Below are 21075 nucleotides of genomic sequence, written 5' to 3' on the forward strand. Positions count from 1 at the left end.
GATTGTAATAGCCTAGAGATATAATACTAACGATTTATGGGGGGGGGATTTTGTGGATTAATTTATAATTTATTGTGGTGTTCAAATAATCATAATGCCATTCCCAATCCCATCACACCCCACCATGCTCATTTCATTTCAAGCTGTTTAATTCAGAATAGAAACAAAAAGGAACAGCAAATAAAATACAACAGTATAATACATCAGGTGAATAACTATATAAACAAATAGTGTTTTTGCTGGCCACTCTCACAATTGTGGCAGACAAAGATCTTAAAAGACAGAATTAGCATCATAATCAGCAGGTCCTCTTGTTTAATTTCATATATAGCTATAATAACCTCCACACAAGCTCATGTTTAATTAGAAATATGATGAGCAGAGAGTAGGGTTAAAAAAACAAACTTTCCAATGTGTTGAACTGCACAAAATGGGTCAGTGTAAGCATACATCAACATGACTGTAAAAATCAAATACATTTTACTTTCATTTTTAAATATGTTTTTGTATTTTTTTACACAGAAACGTACACGTTTTATTGTCATTTCAGGAGGGTTATGCACGTCATTCCACTGTGGTGCATTGACAGAAAGAAAGAAAGAAAGAAAGAAAGAAAGAAAGAAAGAAAGAAAGAAAGAAAGAAAGAAAGAAAGAAAGAAAGAAAGAAAGAAAGAAAGAAAGGCGCATGCAGATTACGCACCATGTACAACTAAATTAAAAGGAGTTCTATTACAGCCCAAGAATAATAAGCAAGAACAACAAGCAGAAAAACAAAGAAAAGCCATAAAGGACATTAGGCGCTGAGCTTTATATAACATTTGAGTGAATATTTCATGGGCAGAGAGATAGAGAGAGACTCTAAACTTTCATTAAGCAGGGTATTTCGCTGGGAGGGAATTTCGGCGCCTTTCACTTTTTCTTGGCTTTTATTGCAATAATACAGATATCTCTCTGGCTCCCAGCCCCTCCTCATTCAGCCCATTTCCTTCCCGCCGTCTCTCTCACTCTATGCTTTTTAAAATATAGTAATAAAAACATACTAGATCCTTTTTAAATGCACTATTACTTATCATGGTCTTTTCATATCGTAGCATCACAGGTGTTTTAAAGCCGCTATAAAAGTGCGTCATTTATTATTCAAAAGCAGCGTCGTCTTTTTGCATATTATCCGAGCGCTTTTATACTGCGGGCTGCCAGACTCCCATTTAAAATGTTCGGCAGAATTGATAACGGCAGACACGCGCAATAAAAACAGCGCCGGAGGCAGGGTGGCACGCGCGCCCGCTCATATGCAGATCCCGGTAATTACTCCAACAATCCGCCAACCATTCCTTTATTTGCTCTTTGAGCGAGGGATTTCACGCTTTTAATTCAGTTTTCATCAATCTATTGATTCTCGGCAGCTAAATTGTTTGCACGGGTCAAAGATAAGAAGTAGGTCCGAGCGCCCTGCCAGGTGAAACCGTTTGTCTCCCATAGTGATGAATGGAATTTATACACACCCACAAAAAAAAAAAAAAAAAGGAAAGAAATGGTTACATTTTTAACGTTGATTTTAGACCATGCAAAACATTTAATTGAACTAGGCCTACAAAAATGCAACAAACAAAAAAAGTGCTTCAACTTACAAACATATAGGCTATGTTTTTATTGTAGGCTACATAATAATAATAATAATAATCATAATGATAACAAGGAGATGAAGAAGAAGAAGAATACATAGGAATAGAAAAATAAAATATCGTACTATTTATGAGTTTTTATGAGCGTTATTTTTATGTGACTATCTACACTGTAAACAAGTTGCTGCCTTACATTTTTACGTAGCCTACAATCAACTTGGATGTTTAAGTCATTTCAACTTAAATTGCATTAAACTGACTTAGAAAATTTGTTTTCTCTTGAATAAACAAAAAATAAAAGTTGAAAATTGCTTAACTTATTTTTGATTAGTTCAGGCAAAGCAAAAACACATGTTATCATAACTTATTGATCATATCATTTTTTTTACAGTCTATCTATCTATCTATCTATCTATCTATCTATCTATCTATCTATCTATCTATCTATCTATCTATCTATCTATCGAAACAGTGACCGTGGGTCAACGACAAGCATCACGGGAATGACGTAAGCGTCTTCAGCCGCTGGACGAGGGCCGAGCTCCCGGGGGAACGGGGCTTTTTAGCGTCAGCACTCACTAATGGTCTATTAAAATATCAACTACTTCAAAGTAAACGGATTTGCTCCACACCAGCTCCCACCCCCTGAAGCTAATCAAACGCGGCGGCCAGGCCAAAAGAGCATAATCATTTTTACGTGGCAGATTACAAGGAACCACTTAGATCCGCTGTCAGAAGATCGGGTGTCCCAACACTCTCGATTAAATAAGCGCATGGGAGTGCAGCTCTCCGAGCGCCGACACTGCATGGCTCCTTTAGGCGCACAGCTGTCAAACGCTTTCCGGATGCAACAACTAGCTAAAGAGCATCTCAAAAGATATTAACATGTGCTAATTATAATGAACTAAATTTAGTATAGCATTTCAGAAAATTTTAACGGAAACAAAATAACTGACGTGGCTTTAAGAACACTTTAAAAAGTAAGATTCTGTCTGCATTAACAAAAGTTCATTTGTTTTAACTTGTGAGATGATGTGCAATGTTGTTACCATTGTTGTCAGATGATAGGCTATACTCTGTATCTCGGACATAAACCATTGCTAAATTAATTCGTCAAAGACGTTTTTCTTTGGTGAATCCTTCTGAGTCTCAGACTGTTTAATTTTTGTAACATTTATGATTAATATATAAAAGCGCTGCTCCATAAACAAGCAACAAAAGCAAGATATGCAAGACCATTCAATTAACATGATTAATAAAATAAATCCGAATTTTAATAGTAGGCTATTAACAGCGACTAAATTGAACAGCAAAAATGAAAATTGTTCATATTATTTCTTATTGCATACTTATATTTATTTATATAGACGTAGCCTATTATTATCATTAGGCTACTATATATTTTATATTTTCCTATATCTTGATATGATATAGGCTAATTTTATATGAACAATACACGACCTATATTCCCACATTCCAACTGCCCCATGGACATAATAAATAAAGAGGATATTTAATTTGTTTCTCTTCATCCAATAAAGCCGAGAACGAGTCTAAAGTTGATTGACATATTAGAAAAAAAGGTTGAGGGCAGCTTTAAGGTCAAAATCACTCATCTGATTGCTGGAGGCGATATAAAAATTCGATTATTTTTTATTTAAAAGCGTAAATGATAATAAGCGTCCCTTGTTTTAGCTCGCCGTTTTTAAGTTTCTCATTAGAACAGATGGTTAAAAAAACTCATCAAATTATGCTTTCATGCTCATCTGATTAAATTGCATTATAAACAGACAGGGCCATATATGGCCAATAATGCAGTTGATGAACACTTTATTTTCCACGTGAGGCCACGGTAGAATCTTTATTAAAACTCCAATATTTAAAGAGCTAATGATGACGTGCTGATGTCAGCATGTCCATAATAAAGAGATACTTGACCAATACAAAAACTGAGAAGTAAATGATCTGCATTTTGAAGAATGATGTCACAATATTTTCTGACTTGTAACAAAATGAAAGCCAATAAGGAGAGGGAGATTGAGCGCTGTCCAATCAGTGAAGAGAAGAGCTCAAGAGCCTCGTGCAGGGATCCAGTGGAGAGAGAGAGTGCCAGAAATCTGCCAAGTCCTCGTGCCAAAAACTTTTCACCCACAGACGAATGCGTCCAAGCCATCTTAAGTCAAGAATTGAATCTCGAGGAGTAATACATCACAAAGTAGATATTACTAGGGATTCCCTTACTCATAGAGGCAGAGTTTTCCAATAGTGCAATTCCAGGGCAGTCAGAAATTGTCTGTGGAATAAACCCACTGGAAAAGGTTCGGGTGGTGAGGATGGACCGAGCCTCAAGCTCCAGCCCAAGTGGCACTAGTCAAACATCACAACCTACCCAACATGAACCCATCAGCTTCGGCATTGACCAGATTCTCAGCGGCACCGATCAAGAGTCACAGCAGAACTCGAGCAGGAATAGTTCCGAGAGTAGCAGCAGCGCGAGCGGAGGCGGTTACCATCTCGGCAGCCCAACGGGAGCGAGCGCAACGCCGTACACGACACTAACCGGCACGTTTCACGGTATCGCTTCACCATATGAGGAATCCAGTCCATACGGAGTGAACTTGACCCTTGCACCCGGAGGAGTGATTAGGGTCCCGGCTCACAGGCCCCTGACCGCGGCCGTGCCTCCACCCATGGCCAGCGCGGTGCCCGGACTTGGGAGTCTCAGTTTTCCCTGGATGGACAGCAGTCAGCGCTTCGCAAAAGACAGATTCGCAGGTAAATAAAATACTCCAATTCTTTCGATCGGTTCCTTTCGTTTTTCTAACAAAAAGCTCCTCGTGTGTTTGAAATGTCCGAATCAGGAAATTGTAAATTGACTGAGAAAACAAAAATCACTCAAGTTCACCATTTGCGCCTATAACAATAAGACAAACATAACCGTAAAAAGCCCAAGCGCTTAACGAATTATGTTTTAACATAGGCTATTTGTGATGTGTTTTGAAATGGCGGTGGTTTGTAGGCTAGATGTTGTTTGACAGAAGAAACGTCAAGCAGACACAACTTATGAAATGCAAAACCATAATTTCTGCTTTTAGTAGCCTAAACAAACTACTCTCTGCTGTGTATGTGTGTGTGTGTGTGTGTGTGTTTCTTTTGTTTTAAATGTATTTTTTAAATTTATTTAAATTTAATTTATAGGACGGCATCATTAAACGTGAAAAACTAAAATAGAAAAGCATTTTTTTTACATGTTCATTAACAGCTTACATTAGTAATAACATTGAGCCTATTATATGAGGCCTATATTATGCTTCAGCTATTATTAAAGTACATTTGACCAATTAGGTAATACTTTTTAAATATATATATTCATATTAACAAACTACGGATTCATCGAGTAGTTTATAATGTTTAAAGATTGACGTATTAGGCTATGGTTATCGCAATATATACATGTTCCCCAAAATAGAATAAATGCACAAAAATCTTGTTATTTTAGCTGTGGAAACTGTGATGCTGTTGCGTGTTTGCTTGTGAAAGAATCTTAAGGATGAATTGATGAAGGTTTCAATACAATAAATATTAGACAGTCTGTCTGGGAATGAATGGATGTTAATGAAGAGCTCGTTTTAGTTTTATTTGACCTTGAAGAACGTGAAACACCTGAACCGTTTATGAGTGAAATTAAAAGAAAAGGGCAAAACAAAGTCAACACTTCACGTTCAGCTTACGTCAGTGTCTGTTTAAAGCTTATTATCGGCATAAAGATTTATTATCATTTTTTTACAATTTACGTTGTATTATGAGTAACAATTTAATCTTCTAGCGCCTTCAAATTGTAATATTTTATTATCTAATCGTTAAAACGATACCAAAAATTGATAAGGCGTCTGAAATAGGCTATAGCCTGTTTTATTTGAATAAACCGTTTAATTAGGTGAAAATATGTGAATATAAAGGCTATTTTTCCAAACATGTAGGCTACTGAACATCTACCAAACGTGCAACATAAATACGGAAGTAAATGAGTTATTGTATTTAGTTAACCGCTGTTTTGCATATGAATGTAAACTCTTCCAGTTCATAGCTGTCACATAAATCATCAGCTTTCTTTATTCTGTGGTAAATGGTGAACGCTGTTCCATTAGAAAGACATATCAATATTTTACCAGCTTTAATATTGCTACTATAACTGCGGTAACAGGCGCTATCTGCTGCTCTGTGTTTTTTAGGTAATAAATAAATTAACAATATGGGAAATTACTGTCATTATACGAGAACAGCTGCTGTTTGTATTTGATGCAACATTAATAGGATATATTTTGTGTGATTTTATTGTTAAGCTTATATGTAACCTGAGTAACAGGCCTCTCAACGAATCCTAAGAGCATCCGCAATCCATCTATTTATGAGGGATTTTTAGTATTTATCAATCAATAACACAATGTCTGATTTGACATCTAAAAGGTATAGTGCATGAAGGTAATTTAAAATGATGATGAACGCAGTTTTCCTTTGACTCAGCAAGAGTTAGAAACTTAGGCTGATTAATGCAGCTGTGTTCACTTCTTAACAGTCCTTCATAAAAAAATAATAAAAGATTAAAAGCGCATGCATTCTTCATCTAATAGATTTAAAATTTCCTGTAATGCAACCCATTTTTGCGGGGACTTGGACAGTCTGTCTTTACATTTAAATGGATTTAATATATACTCTGATACAGTGTAGATGCACAAAATTGATATCTTAAAAATATACTTTTTATAGCATTTTTAAAAGGCATCTTGAAACTTGAAAAGGCAGATTGCAATTATGCTTTTTTTTATCTACTAAGAAAAATGATTGAGTGTGATAGAAAGAGGTCAGTAAGCTGTGTGACAGATCTCTCATCTCTCACTCTGTGGCTTTTCTTTCCTTCTTCAAACCACAGCAGCTCTGACGCCCTTTACTGTGGCTCGGCGTATCGGCCACCCGTACCAGAACCGCACACCGCCTAAGAGAAAGAAGCCCCGCACATCTTTCTCCCGAGTGCAGATCTGTGAGCTGGAGAAGCGCTTCCACAGACAGAAATACCTGGCCAGCGCTGAACGAGCAGCCTTGGCCAAAACTCTGAAGATGACAGACGCCCAGGTCAAAACCTGGTTTCAAAACCGCAGGACCAAGTGGAGGTGAGACAGAGAACGAAAGTGAGGTATATACTAACATAAGATGAAGAAATGCTGAGTAAAATGATCAGAGGAACAAAGGCACAAGAACTCCATTTCACTAGAATAATATTCCCCATTACATTTTTCTAAACATCAATCTGGAGTCTGGATGTTGATAATGTCCAATAACACATACTGTGAAATAGGTGTCCTGATTTTTTTAATAACCTGTTTTTAGCTAACAGAAATGATTGGAATGACAGTCAAATTTACTTTATGAAATGGCAAATAAAGACATCAAATTATTGAAAGGACTGAAATTTATATTTTATAAATTATTGCCCTAAAAGTAACAAACTAAATTTAGGCCTTTTTGAACCATAGAAGTAATACAGTATTTACAACATAGGCTCTATCTATCTAGAGACGAAGAGGAACACATAGGAATAGAAAAATAAAATATCATACTATTTATGAGTGTTTTTATGAGTGTTATTTTTATGTGACTGAATGGCGATCTGTTTATTTACGGATTCTTGAACACGTTAGATAGATAGATGCATCTATCTATCTATCTATCTATCTATCTATCTATCTATCTATCTATCTATCTATCTATCTATATATCTATCTATCTATCTATCTATCTACATACCAACCAAATTAGTGTCTGTTTTTTTTTTTTTTGTAGATTTGACCTACTAACGGCCGTAATATCTGTAAGAATTAATGGGAAAATAATGGGGGTTGTCAGGAAGATATATGAATTATTAATTAAGGCAAACACACTAACGACATGCCACGCTTTGGAGAAGAGGAGGGGCCGTTCGAATATTGAATATTTAAATAAACTCTACATTCACCTTTTGCACTGTAAAAAGTGAACAGTTGGATCAACTTAAAAAAAATTCTGCAATTGGTAACACCTAAAGAAATTAAGTTTTCTCAACTTAAATTATCACGTTTTTCACGATAAAACGTGATAATTTAAGTTGAGAAAACGTAATTTCTTTAGGTGTTACCAATTGAAGTAATTTTTTTAAGTTGATCCAACTGTTCACTTTTTACAGTGTGGTTCGGGTTGATTAATCAATTACACTTCCTCGAAACCTTCAGCTGTGTGCTTCTCAAAATTTCGACAAAATCAGATCATTCCTATCCCAAATCCACATGTCGGTAAAATATTCACATCGTTTCTTCAAAGATGACTTGTCTTAAATGCGTAATCTAGTTGCTTGTGATTCTTTTAACCCTGTGATTCAGGAAACTGAATAGAGGCAGTAAATGAGCAAGTTTGTGGCAAATGTAAAACTTCCACTCCTCTAATTTTCTCTGTCTCTTTTCCCACCTGTCAGACGGCAGACGGCGGAGGAGAGGGAGGCAGAGCGGCAGCAGGCCAACCGGCTGATGATTCAACTCCAGCACGATGCCTTCCAGAAGTCTTTGACTGATTCAGTTCCGTCAGACCCGCTCTGCATCCACAACTCCTCACTGTTCGCCCTGCAGAACCTCCAGCCTTGGGCGAGCGAGGAGAGCGGCAAGCTCGGAGGAGTCACCGCGCTCGTATGAGCGCCAGAACTCAAGAAGGAAATGACATTCTCATTCTTTTTTTGATGGACTAGGATGTTGGTTGACCTTATCTCCGTCCCGAAAGACTATTTCATTCCGCAAAAAAAAAGCGAGGAACTAATTACGGCCGTCCAACAGCGAGCAAACCCATATAAATAAAAAGGTTCTGCGTCGAACGAGCTCCTGCAGAATAAACGATGGCCGTTTTCTGCGGCGTGTCTGTGCGTACAGAGACTTGTATCCCCATTAGGGTCAGTTTCATTGACAAAGTGACCTTGTAGAAAGCAACAGGCCATCTCAGCTGACCCTTTTACAGATCCACTGATCTTCTCCTCCATCCTTTCATTTGCCCTTCTGCCCCCTGTGTAATTTCTCCACCACTCAGAACTGTAGAATACAGGATTAATGCAGAAGAGGGAAGTAATGATGATTTAATTATTTATAATGTGAGTTGCACGACCTAAAATGCCCCCAATCTGGCCATTTGTGGAAGTAAAAGGATACAAACACGCACAAATAGACACACTCTTCAATCATCAATCTAATTTACGTCTTTTTTTTTTTTAGGCTGGGTAGAATATACATATTCATCTTTATAAGGGTTTAAAGGAACCAGCTACTTTTAAATTTTTTTTATTTTATTTAATGAAACCACATCCCAACCGTATGAGGAATCGCATGAAACGTCCAGAAGAGAGGCATATGATGTCATACGGGGGGGGCGGTTGCAATATACTTTAACGGTTCGATTTATTCAGCATTAACTTCGATGGCTGAATGTTGTGTGTCAGAGAGAAAGAACAATTCAGATGAAACAAGGGTTTGTTAGACGCCCCTATATGATGTAGGTGTGCTGTTGCATTCCAAACTCTTTATTATACTTTGTATTTGATAAATATGTAAATAGCAAACAAAAAAGTAATAAACATTCTGTTTTGGCATTAACACAAAACGTGTGCTTTGCTTAATTTGCTATTCCCCTAATGTTTTCGGAAGAGGCATATTCCAAATCCCTAGGCAGCACTCTTCTCTAGAGTAATGTGTTGCTTTCAGAGGTCCTAGCGTTCTACACAACTTGATCGACAAATAAACACAGAGTCCTGGTAGTTGGCTGCAGCCGATTATGCCTGCCACAGCAAAGAAGCACTTATGTCCTCAAGCAGATAAATGCGGGATCCTGTGGGACCATAAAATGCCTTTATGCCCTCTGCAACCAACTCCCTCCTCCCAAAGTGCTGACTCTCAGGAACTGACCTGTTTTAAAGGCTTGCCTGGGTGGGGGGGAATGGAGGGGTGTCCATTATAAAGTGATTTAACAGACTCCTTGCATTATGATGCTGTCGAAGCCTCGGCAGGGTGAACCTGTGGAGTTTCGCCACAGCTCTTTGTGGATAGATGGTTAGCAGTGACCTGTGCCAGGGCCTATTTGACTGGTGATGTATACGGTTGAATCGAGGTCATCTGAGAAAGCCTTCAGTGTTATAGACTCAATGCTCAGGATAATTTACACAGGATGTATTCCTGGCTCCTTTCCACATTTACAGCAGTGACATCACTTCTACAGTTGCTCAACTAGCCTAGAAATTGATTTGTGAAGAGTGGTGTTTTACTGCCCTCTGCTGGCTCTCATGTGCAAATGCTCTTATGTCAGTCTACAGCAGCAACCTTCCAATGAGAATTTAAGATTTATGTTAAACGTATAATAAAAATATCAAAGCTATATTAACAGAAATACATTAAAATAATCAAACTCGATTAAACTTGTGTAGAACAACATATACGTATTCAAAAATTCCTTGAAACATTTGATAACCATGTCTTGTCTGCCAAAATGGCAAACCACAGTGGCACCAATGAACAACATGACATGTTATTAAACTTTTCATTAAAGAGAACGCTTGACTTTGTGCATGTTTTTTTTTTTTTTTTTAAACACAGTAGGCTAATAGTAACGAAAACATCACATTTTGACCAAGTGACGCCCTTCAGTTTTTCTCAACGGTTTTTAACTTTACAATGGTTGAAGTTAAGATTTTAAGAACAAAATATTTTAAATTTACAATTTCACCAAAAGCAAAGAAAGTACACAAAAAAGTCCTTTCAGGGAATTTTTAAGATGTCGATTTGGTCTTGATGTTTGCAATTGCTCCTTTTGAGTTGATAAAAAAAAAAAAAAAAAAAAAACTGTAACTGTTCTTTTACTGTAAATTTGCCAGTGCCTTTTGGGAGGATTTGCATTACTGGTTATTGCCTAAATTTGAAGATTTACCTGCATTAACAAAGAAAAATATAATATTTTGTATGTTTATGAAAGATGAATCACATGAGCAATTAATTATTATTTTTGGGAAATACTTTTTTACATGAATAGATTTCTAAAAACACTCCCAAACGTATACATATTTCATAAGGAACTGTCATTCTTAAAATTAATGGGACAATTTGCATTAATTTTTGTAATTTGATATAGGTTCTACCCCATGCCATTTATTATTATTATATATTTTTTTATGATGCTAAGATTTGTTTCTTATTTTGTACCAGTCCTATTATAGTTTAAGTTTATATTGTTCAATAAAGTATAAACAAATTAAATATATACTTTACAATTGACAAACCAAACCAATAGGGTTAACTGAAAGTAAAAAAACACCAATACAGATATCCCATCCTGCAAAATCTAATTTCTGGGAGATGGCACAACAAAAAATATATTATAGCTACTATTATATTCGTTCGCACGCACACATGAACAGGTTTGTTCATCCAATAGTTTTCGTCCAAAACACTACACAGTAACTGGGTTTAAACCTGTTAAATATAAACTTTATTTGCATTTAAACAGATTCGAGGAGTCAAAAAAGGTGAACAAGAGAACCACACCTGAACTGCAGTCATAGATTGAGTACTGATTCTGTTAAGATTTAGCTGCACAGACTGTGACATTACCTAAAATGCACATTGTTGACATTTGGATTTCTTAATTCTCAATCCCAAACTAGCATGTTACAAGATCTTGACAATTACAAAAAACAAAAAGAAAAACATGACCTGCAGATATACTGGAATTCATCCTTGATACCATTCTGAAACCCACTCATGGATTGCAACACCAGGTCAAGCGTTTCAAGATTTCAATAAAATCAACTTCAGTCGCATCTCTAAACAGAATGCCATGCACATTTACATGTCATTTTAAAGAAATCATGGACGGGTACAGACAACAATTCTCCATATAAATTAGAGGGTTGAATTCTTCTGCTCAGAACCAAATTTGAGCAGCCAAATGAAGGCTACACTCTATGGACATGACAACACCACAGGGGTGAGGAGAGGGCAGATTACAAAGATGAAAAAGGTCATGTTCTGAGTAAAGTCTTTAAGGAATGGCACGGATTTGCATAAAAATGAAGATTATGGGGGGGGACAAGCAAACATAAAATTGCAGGTAACGAAGTAAAATCATAGGCAAAAAAAAAAGAAAAAAAAAAAAGCTTAATTTAAGCAAAATAAAAAAGATTTCAGTTCTTCTCCTTGACATTTTGTCTCCACTTCCAGAGCTCCTCAATGACCTTAGAGTAAAACAAAAACAGAAAAACAGTTAAGACAATTCTTCATCCAATTCATTGTGTCAGTGTGCAATATACTTTTGTCTACGATAATATTGTGATAGTTGTAACTACGGTTGGGAATCGAAAATTGATTCCAATTCTGGAATAGCGTGCCGCACGAGTGCTATTTTTAGACCGCAAGGCCGCGTGACGTCAGCAACGTAAACCGGAAGGGGGTCAACATAGAAGCGCGCTCGCTTATGATTCATGCTAGTACTGCTTGTTTTCTGCCGGTTATCCCTCAAATAAGAACATGCCGAGTAAACACTGCTGCTATGGAACTTGCAGAAACGACTCCAGACACTATGACCGTCCACATATGAAGGATGTATTCTTTATTCCCGTCTTTATCAGCCCTCTACACTCAAGCCATCTCTTCAATTGAATATTTGTATGTTCTTCTACTTCTATACCAGTGAATTTGGCACCGGGGACATCATTCTCGGACAGAGTTAGCAGGTTTAGCTCAGTAGACATCTCGTCCGTAAACTGTTTACATGCGTCTAGCATGAGTGACACGCGCGAGTTTGACCCCCCCTAGCAACCGTCGCTAGCTTAATGAATATTAATGAGAAAAGGTGACGTATATCGTGCGGTACGCTATTGGATACTTGAGGTCAGGAATCAGAGAAAATTTCGAATTTGAAATTGAGACGACTCACACACATCCAATGCGTGCTCACAGAAAGAGTGATTTTAAACCCGTTAATCCGAACCGTGAATTTTGTGATCCGTTCCACCACTAGTGTTTACTTGTCTTTAATAATGCTTGATATTTATATTAGTTAGGCTAGTTGTTAGGCTATCGTTCCTTGTATAAGTGTTCTTTAGCCTGTTGATTTTTGTTCATGATATTCAGCTACAATTAAATGTTTTGCAATAAGACTAAATGTTAATGATATCTTATTTTTTTTACCTTACTGGAATCGATAAGAATCGGAATCTTTAAAATAGAAATGATACCCAACCCTAGTTGTAACAGTGCTTTCTGACAATTTTGAATTTGTCCCTCACTTTACAAAGACACACCTAGAGAGTGCACACATGCTGCCACCTACTGGCGGTTTAAAATTTCACATTTAAAGTGTTTTAAAAACATTTCTAAAATCAGTATTTGGTTTACTAAAGCATCAAAACATTTATGCATTTGTAGCCGGATCTGGCCCGAATCCAGCTCAGACGAAGGATCTGCACCTAGACATGACCACAACGCAGCCCTGAAGTGTCAGCAGAGACAGTGTGTCAACTAGACTATCCCCTGCGAAGGCCTCATCGACAAGTTTTTTTTTTTCACGGCAAAGGTTTTTTCCTCTGTACAGATGAAAACGTTTTCACAATGATTCCCACGGATCCATGAAAACGACTAAAAACGCTTCTGCATGCCAGACAAGTAATTGGCAATGTCACTTTGTAAAGAAATACTATGCGCCCGCACGCATTCAAAACGCTCTTACCTATGGACTAGGGCTGAACGATTAATTGCATTTGCGATAACATCGCGATTTGATGAAATGCGATTTTTTAACCGCAAAGCTGCGATTACAGTCTGGTCACGTGACACGCGAGAGTAAACCAGTCTGTATTGCAGATGAAGCATCAACTTGGCACGCTACGCATATATGCCTGGCTAAAGGAAATAACAGTTAATGTTTAATTTATGTGATATTGTGTTATAGATTCTCTCCAACGATTCTGTATCGATTAAGATAATTTCAGATTTATGTCTGAGCTTAGTTTTAAACACAGACACGTGTGCTTTATAAACAACCATATTCTGCTTGCTTCTAATTCCTCTGTCTCTCTCACACACACACACACACACACACACACACACTCACACACGACACCACTCGAACCTTACGAGAAATAATCTTTAATAAAGTTCGGAAAAGTTGAAGCGAATTACAAGGACATTTGCGGGCTTCATTGCAGAAGACATGAGATACGTGCAGTCTGCGTGATGTTACTTTTGTAGTGCACGGTCTCGCCCGCCGGTATTTTACTTAGAAATGTTCTACGAAGGCATCATATGTCTTGGAATGCAGTTGGCTTATATTAAAATATGAAAATCACAGACAGTAGCTGCTTTCAATTTCAAATACTCGCGCGCGCTTTGTGAAGAGCGCTTGAGCATGCGGCTGTGAGCGACTCCGTCTACGTGGTATGTACTTGCATCTCAAAATGCTTTTATGACGCAAAATTAATGTGACACAGTCAGTTATATCTTAAGCTATTAGACAGGACAAACCACATCTTATAATTTCAAAAAAGATGAAAACGTTCAGACAGCCTACTCTTAAATACTGAAAGCACTTTGTTTATTGCTTGTAATTTTTTTTCCCGTCTTTGTTATTTGTTTTGAAGCTATATTTGTTCAAATTATTAACATGTAATTGTATTAATTTCGTTTTTTAATGTGTAATTATTATAAGTAGGCCTACTTATAATTCTGTAATTAAATATTTTAAGTTTTATTAATAAGATCAATTAAAGAAAAAAATGTGATCGGCTCATGAGGTGCCTGAAGATTCCCTTCCCTATTTTACAATGATTTATTGCTTGTTTTTGTTGAATAATAGGAAAGATAAAGAGCTTAAAAAAATAATCACATATTAAATTGCAATTAGATTATTTTTCAAAATCGTTCAGCCCTACTATGGATTACACACGTGCTGCGCATGCGCATACCGTCACCGTTTTCACAGATTCACGTTTTGAAGTTAACAGATAAAACGGTATCGTTTTCAAAAACTCAGGCCACCAAAACGCTGCTGTCCAGCAAATGAACGGCCAGAATACATTACGTTTTTTAGTTGAAAATGGTGTTGTGCAAGCAGCCCCTACATTAATAACTAATGATTTTTACAACGGAAATCAAATCAAAAACGAACAAGCTAGATGATCACTTTCTTTTAGAGCTGCTGTACAGCCAAAACAATCTTTTTTGCATTATTTTCCTATTATCACTGTAAAACTGCTTTGAAACAATCTGTATTGTAAGTGAAGGCGACATGACACTGCAGGTTAAATGCATTTGACACCTCTGAGCTGCATTAAACAGTTTGTGTAAATGCATCTAAATGCCACTTCATGTTTCCTCTGCATTGCAAAGATGAATTTTGTTGATTACATTTGATTGGTAACAGCCCTATTGTCTCTTATTATTGTAACTGAATGTATTGATGAAATGTAAGAATTTGACAAAAGATGATGCATTTATATTTAGTTTTTAGTTTAGTTATATATAGTTTTTTTTTTTTAAAGCCTTTATAAAGGTAAAAATGCCCATAAAAAGGTAAAAATCCATTTAAACTTATTGGAAAAGATCATTTCTGTCACTGCTGCAAACTGACCACCACACAGAATATGAAGTATATCAAAACTAGGGCTGTCACGATTCCTCGATTAAAGTACTCGATTTTAAAAAGTCCTCAATTGCAATTTACTGCATTATTATAAAAACTTGGTGGTGGCCAACATTTGAATTTCAATTTAATTGAACAACATTTAAAAAAATCTTAGATAATCTTATGTTTTTGACACAAAGTCAAAGAAAAACAGCAATACACATACCTTTGAATCAGTAACTTTGAAGCAGTTCTTCACAAAGTTCTCAAACTTTGGCTGTAGTTTTGGAAGTGATACACCCTACAAAAAAAAAAAAGAAAAAAAAAGGGGGAAATTAACTTGTTGAAAGTGACATCTTCAGGTATGATTATTTTGGCAAGAATACCATGCATCAACTTCACCGTATTCCATCGTATTGAGGTGTGGAATTGGTATTTTCTTACCACATACACTGCCTCTACTTCTGCAGAGAGGACGTTAAGGAAAACACACCTTTTCTACACTCGCCATCATCTTGGTCTTGATCTCTGGGACAGTGAAAATCCGTGGCGTCTGTGGCGTTTTAGGTGACTGTCCTTTCTTTTCACCCTTGTTGTTCTTTTCTGGAGTCTTGAGCTGTGAGAGCATAATATCAAATCAATGAGTAAAGAGACTTCAGCAAAAGCTGCAACCCAAGACAAAGAGAGATGCTCACCTGCTTGGCAGGTGTATTGGGCTTGGGTCCTTTTCCATTCTGTGCAGGGGTCTGTGCTTTGGATGGGGTCTTTACCTGACAGAACAATGGGAAAATAGGAAATAAGCATTTCTAATCACACTTTTACACATTCTACAAGATTTAAGGGGTCTGAGTAACTCGTCTGACCTTTGCAGGCGACTCTTCAAAGCTTTCTTCCTCTTCATCGTCATCCTCATCATCATCATCATCATCCCTGGAAGGGAAGGAAAATGTTATTTTATTTATTTTAAAAAGCTGGCATTTCTAAAACACTGAAGACTAGGGATGGGAATTGAAAACCGGTTCCACTCGAGAACCGGTTCTAAGTTTTATGAACCATCGATATTGTATGCCCTCGACGTTAACGATGCTCCCGCTCCGATAACTCTCAACTGTCCCTTTTGTCCTTTATCGGGCACCATAGCACGGCGTCCTATGCATCTGTGCATCATGACGTCAAAGCGATATGAGCAAAGGAGGGAATCATGGAGAGGGAGAGACGATCTAAAGCTTGGCTTTATTTTACTAAATGAGACAAATTATGCCGTTTGCAATGAAATTTTAGCCAGGCGAAAGTGTAAACAAGACCTCACTGTCTCCAAATTAAGCGCTGTCTTGCTCTCTCACTCGCACATATTAATCTAAATAAATCGACACGATGGTTACAGGTCGGAACACCAGTTTCATGTGGAGCATTCAGAGATTTTTTTCCCCTGAATTACCGCTGGGTGTGAATTGTGCTAAAATACGTTGCCTTATCTTCTCTGAAAAAGCGTTCCGCACATTCAGCTGACATAAAATCATTATTTAAATAAACGAAAAAAACCTATCTAGTGATGTAATGTTTTCTGCGTTGACACAAACCTTGTGGGATGTCCATGTCCTAACTGCTGGGATAATCACACAACTTGTGTGACACGTCCAATTCGCGAACTAATGACTCCTTTGAACCGATTCATTTTAATGAATGGTTAAAACAACTGATCTGTCCAACACTGAACTCACGAGACGACTGAATCGGTGTATAACTAATCGGTAACACTTCACAATAAGGTTCCATTTATTACATAAATAGTACAGTTTGCTTACTCAAGTGTAAGCTTTAAAACAAATAAAACAACTTGTTTTTTGTCGAAAAAGCATATGAATACTTTTTTCCACACAGTGCTATCAGGAATCGATAAGAGAATCGTTAAAGAATCGGATCGATAAGCAGAATCGTCAGTGGCATTGATAAAATCTTATCTTACTCATCATCATCGTCGTCGTCATCATCTTCATCATCATCATCCTCTTCATCCAACTTCATTTTTTTCTATGAAAGTTAATTAAAAAATTAGCCACAAAAATCAATCATCATAATGAATCCTATAAATTAATTTGAAAGCTTACCGAAAGCTTCGGAGTCAGTGACGCTGGCCTCTTTTTGCCTGTCAATGTCTCTTCTTCTTCCTCCTCCTCCTCCTCCTCTTCATCAAAGGACTGGTCTCCTCCCATGACTGGCAGAAGGAAGATTCCAATAAATTTTTTTTACTGAGGCTTCCCAAAGCAGTTTTCCATGTGTTTATCAGAGACGACAGTTAATAATCATAGACCAAGTATTATCAAGTACTCACTGATGAGATGCTGTCCACTAATGTGAACTGGACCTGAACCAGAGCGTAAACGGAACACAACAGGTGGAGTGATCTCAAACCCACCCAGAGACACCTGAGATACAAACAATTTTTTGTAAAAAAAATAAAATAAAATAATAATAATTCAGCCACAGCAATTCCAGATCAACTCAAGCCCAACCAAAAGGTGTGTGAAATGACATGACTGCTTCTGCTTACACTGGGGAGGGTGGAAGGCCTGAGTGTGGCCAGAACTGCTTTGACCTTCTGACCCTCTGAATCCTGCCCTTCAATCTCCACAACGTTCAGTTCATCTTTTGTTGCGGGATCGACGCAGGCCTGCAGGAACAGGAACAAAATGCTTTAAGTATGACACTTAAATGTTAATACAAAATTGAGGACCATTTAAAACAACCCCAGAGAGGTCTGACAGCAAACGTAACATACCATTCTGACTGATAACTGATGATCAAAATCATCATCCTCTGGATTAAAACTGACATCCTTGCCTGCCTTGAGTTCACAACCTGTAAAAACAAACAAAAAGTTTATTTAAAATTAAAAAAAGGCATCAATACATATTTTGTAATGGGTAGTGTAACTAACTTCAGAGAACCAGTACTTTTGAGCAACTCAAAACCAATGCAGTGATTCATTTCCGTCGACACGTGGTATATGACGCACACTCTTCTTGGCTTAATGAGCCAGTGAATCGCTAGGTCTGATAAAACTCGATTCGTTAAAAAAAAAAAACTTTTTTGTGACCGGATACGTTGAAATGGTCTAAATCTTAGGAATATCACAATTATTTCTAGCCGTCATTTCACTGCATGGCACGTTGCACCGGTTTTATTTGAGAATATCTCAGACCGTGTTTTACCGCAACATACCTGACTTTAAATGTGGAAGAAAGGAAGTCCGCGTGGCGAGGCTTGAGAGATGCTCTTTAATGTTGAAATTTCATTTTACTAAAGACCTGACAATGCAGACAAAATACTTAAATCGGGGCTGCGTTTCCCTAAACCATCGCACGTTTAAGTAGATAGAGATAATTGGTACCAATAGTTTAGCACTGGTGTAATTCGAGCAAGCAAATATCCAGGGTATGTTTGTCAGGAAAACAGACTACATAATGAACATCCTATTAACTTATCGCATATAACTAGAATACTATTTTCAGTAGCAAGCTCTCAGGCGAAATTTACACAGAATGCGTTGTCTCAAACACGTGTAGTAGAGTGACGCCATTTTGGAGCGCCAAGGCCAGTCCACGTGTTTAGAGAGCGCGTGCAGGGAGACATCAGCTGTGCCGCGAGGGTTCCGTTTTCGTTGCTTTAATACATTTAATTCAAAAGATTATTTTGAATTTGATCATAAAAAGGTGTCAATGTTAACTGCTGACTACCCTTATGAGATCATAATCTTATGCTAATCGATTAGCTAGTGCGAATTCATGCTGCACACGTGCTTTAGTTTGTCACTCCAAATCGAGGGATTTCAGCAAGATAATACGCCGTAGTTACACCACTTAAAACATCAACATGTGTTTTAAGCAGTTTTGAGTCTGATAATATAACTTGGGTTAGCTGGTAAGCTACCACACTACGCCATCCTCAGTTTGCTTAACTTAAAAATGCATATTGCCACGTTTACGTGTGATCTAACGTTAATAGACTGTACGACACAGAACGGATCAAGGTAAGTATTTAATGTATTACATACCGTATAAAAAGGTTTGGGGACCCATTTGTTCGAGATCCATCTCTGTAGGTTATGTGTGTGTCCGTAGATAAGCTGAACTGTGTCGCGACTCTAACTTTCAGTTCGCGATGGACACACTAACCCACATTGAGTAAACCACGCCCATTATGGGACGGTCCTCCAGTCCATCCAATCAATGACCTCCATAGCCGGAGACTCATAGTTTTAGGGTATGATTTGTACTGTAGACAGAGCATGAGATTTATCCAAGTGAACGTTTTACATTTATAACACTCTCGAACTCTGTGCATTGGAAAAATAATGCACATTTATTTTACTTTTTGTTTCTATTCAAAATTGTTCTGGGGCCTGTTTCAATAAGGAGGTTCAACCAACTCTGAGTTAAAACTTGAACTCTAATTTAATCAGTTAAATCTTTAAGCATAAAAGGTTCATGGCTTTAGGCTACATGACTTTACAAACATTTGACATATTAAATAGCCTAAATATAATTAAATGTCTATTTCAATGTGCCGCAGCGGTTTCCATGTAGTACAATGCTCTTTTCACATAATTAAACGTTCTCTAATCCAACCTGTTACATTTTTTAATTAGGCTAATGAAATTAACATTTGACTTATAAGTTACTCCGCCAACAGCAAGAATGCAGAGGCTGGACCCGCACCACCACTGATAGATGAGGAGGAGATACACAATATTGGAAGAATATAAAATCCAACAGGAAAAAGAATAACTGTTGCTTTTGTATTTTTAGGAAATAAAGATGAACAAACAAATTGTGAATAATTTGTTTATTTAACAGCTGTGGTGGTGATTACGGCATATATCTCTACCCTTCCATCTGGCATCCTCCCATACGTTACAGTAATGTTTGATTTTCAGAAGGTGCGATGATGGGATTATGTGTCATCAATGCATCCAACCACACTGGAAATCCTAAAGGAAATTCTAATAATTAGATTACTTTCAGAGGTCACAGCAAGATGTTATCAAGTGAACATCATTTATCAGATTAGCCTCATTTAAACCGATTTCTCCACCACTGAACTGCAATCCTGTGAATCTCTTGTTTGATGGCTCATACAGTTTTGTGTCCAGGAAACAACACAAAAACTCTCAGAAAGAGCGTGAGCGCGAGGCACACTTTCCCTCCCGCTCTGATACAGTGGCCTTACTAATGTGCTCTGCATTTCCGATGTTATATAGAAAAATGCACAATGAATGAATGAACTGCACAAATCTTAAATCAAGATGCATTTACTACATAAGAAAAACTCTGGGTTTACCTAGGAAATCCTGCTCCTGACCAGGTTAGGTTACCATGGTAACTTACTCTGAGTTACCATGGTAACTTACTCTGAGTATAAGTTACCTCTCTTTCAGAAACTGACTTGACTTACTCTGCTTTCTTGGGTTTGACACACCTCCCATTCTGAAACGGAAAACCCAGAGTTTCCCTCATTTCAGGGTTAACATACTCAGAGTTTTCACTTAAAGGGATACTCCACTTTTTTTGGAAATAGGCTCATTTTACAACTCCCCCAGAGTTAAACAGTTGAGTTTTACCGTTTTCGAATCCATTCAGCCGATCTCCGGGTCTGGGGGTCCCACTTTTAGCATAGCTTAGCATAATGAATTGAACCGGACAAGACCATTAGCATCTCTCTAAAAAAAATGAACAAAGAGTTTCGATATTTTTCCTATTTAAAACTTGACTCTTCTGTA

General features: G+C 37.3%; 2 protein-coding genes across 3 annotated transcripts; one reads left to right on the forward strand and one right to left on the reverse strand.

Moving 5' to 3' along the window:
• Positions 1–3772: 3772 nt before the first annotated feature.
• On the forward strand, positions 3773–8965 carry tlx3b (T cell leukemia homeobox 3b). The gene is made up of 3 exons (XM_084401506.1): positions 3773–4397; positions 6553–6790; positions 8125–8965. Exons 1-3 carry the CDS (start codon positions 3956–3958, stop codon positions 8336–8338), a joined length of 894 nt encoding a protein of 297 aa, XP_084257632.1. The 5' UTR covers positions 3773–3955; the 3' UTR covers positions 8339–8965.
• A 2177-nt stretch (positions 8966–11142) lies between these two features.
• On the reverse strand, positions 11143–19540 carry npm1a (nucleophosmin 1a). 2 transcript variants are annotated; one of them, XM_084399891.1, is made up of 11 exons: positions 19351–19540; positions 18076–18155; positions 17848–17967; positions 17629–17722; positions 17405–17511; positions 17263–17327; positions 16160–16226; positions 15992–16066; positions 15790–15912; positions 15523–15597; positions 11143–11910 (listed from the first exon to the last, which is right to left on the reverse strand). In XM_084399891.1, exons 1-11 carry the CDS (start codon positions 19388–19390, stop codon positions 11860–11862), a joined length of 897 nt encoding a protein of 298 aa, XP_084256017.1. In that variant the 5' UTR covers positions 19391–19540; the 3' UTR covers positions 11143–11859. The 2 variants fall into 2 exon arrangements, with proteins under 2 accessions (XP_084256017.1, XP_084256018.1); XM_084399892.1 differs by having other exon boundaries at positions 16160–16222; positions 17262–17327; positions 19351–19504.
• Positions 19541–21075: the final 1535 nt, after the last annotated feature.

The sequence above is a fragment of the Rutilus rutilus genome (assembly GCF_951802725.1).
Source record: "Rutilus rutilus genome assembly, chromosome: 25".
Lineage (NCBI taxonomy): Eukaryota > Metazoa > Chordata > Actinopteri > Cypriniformes > Leuciscidae > Rutilus > Rutilus rutilus.

Excerpts from the sequence above, each read along its gene's own strand:
- tlx3b (XM_084401506.1), top strand. The coding sequence starts at position 3,956 with ATGGACCGAGCCTCAAGCTCCAGCCCAAGTGGCACTAGTCAAACATCA. Across the intron at positions 4,398-6,552 it reads CGCAAAAGACAGATTCGCAG|CAGCTCTGACGCCCTTTACT; the intron begins GTAAATAAAATA and ends TTCAAACCACAG. Across the intron at positions 6,791-8,124 it reads AACCGCAGGACCAAGTGGAG|ACGGCAGACGGCGGAGGAGA; the intron begins GTGAGACAGAGA and ends CCCACCTGTCAG.
- npm1a (XM_084399891.1), bottom strand. The coding sequence starts at position 19,390 with ATGGATCTCGAACAAATGGGTCCCCAAACCTTTTTATACG. Across the intron at positions 17,723-17,847 it reads GGCCTTCCACCCTCCCCAGT|GTGTCTCTGGGTGGGTTTGA; the intron begins GTAAGCAGAAGC and ends TTTGTATCTCAG. Across the intron at positions 16,067-16,159 it reads TTGAAGAGTCGCCTGCAAAG|GTAAAGACCCCATCCAAAGC; the intron begins GTCAGACGAGTT and ends TTGTTCTGTCAG.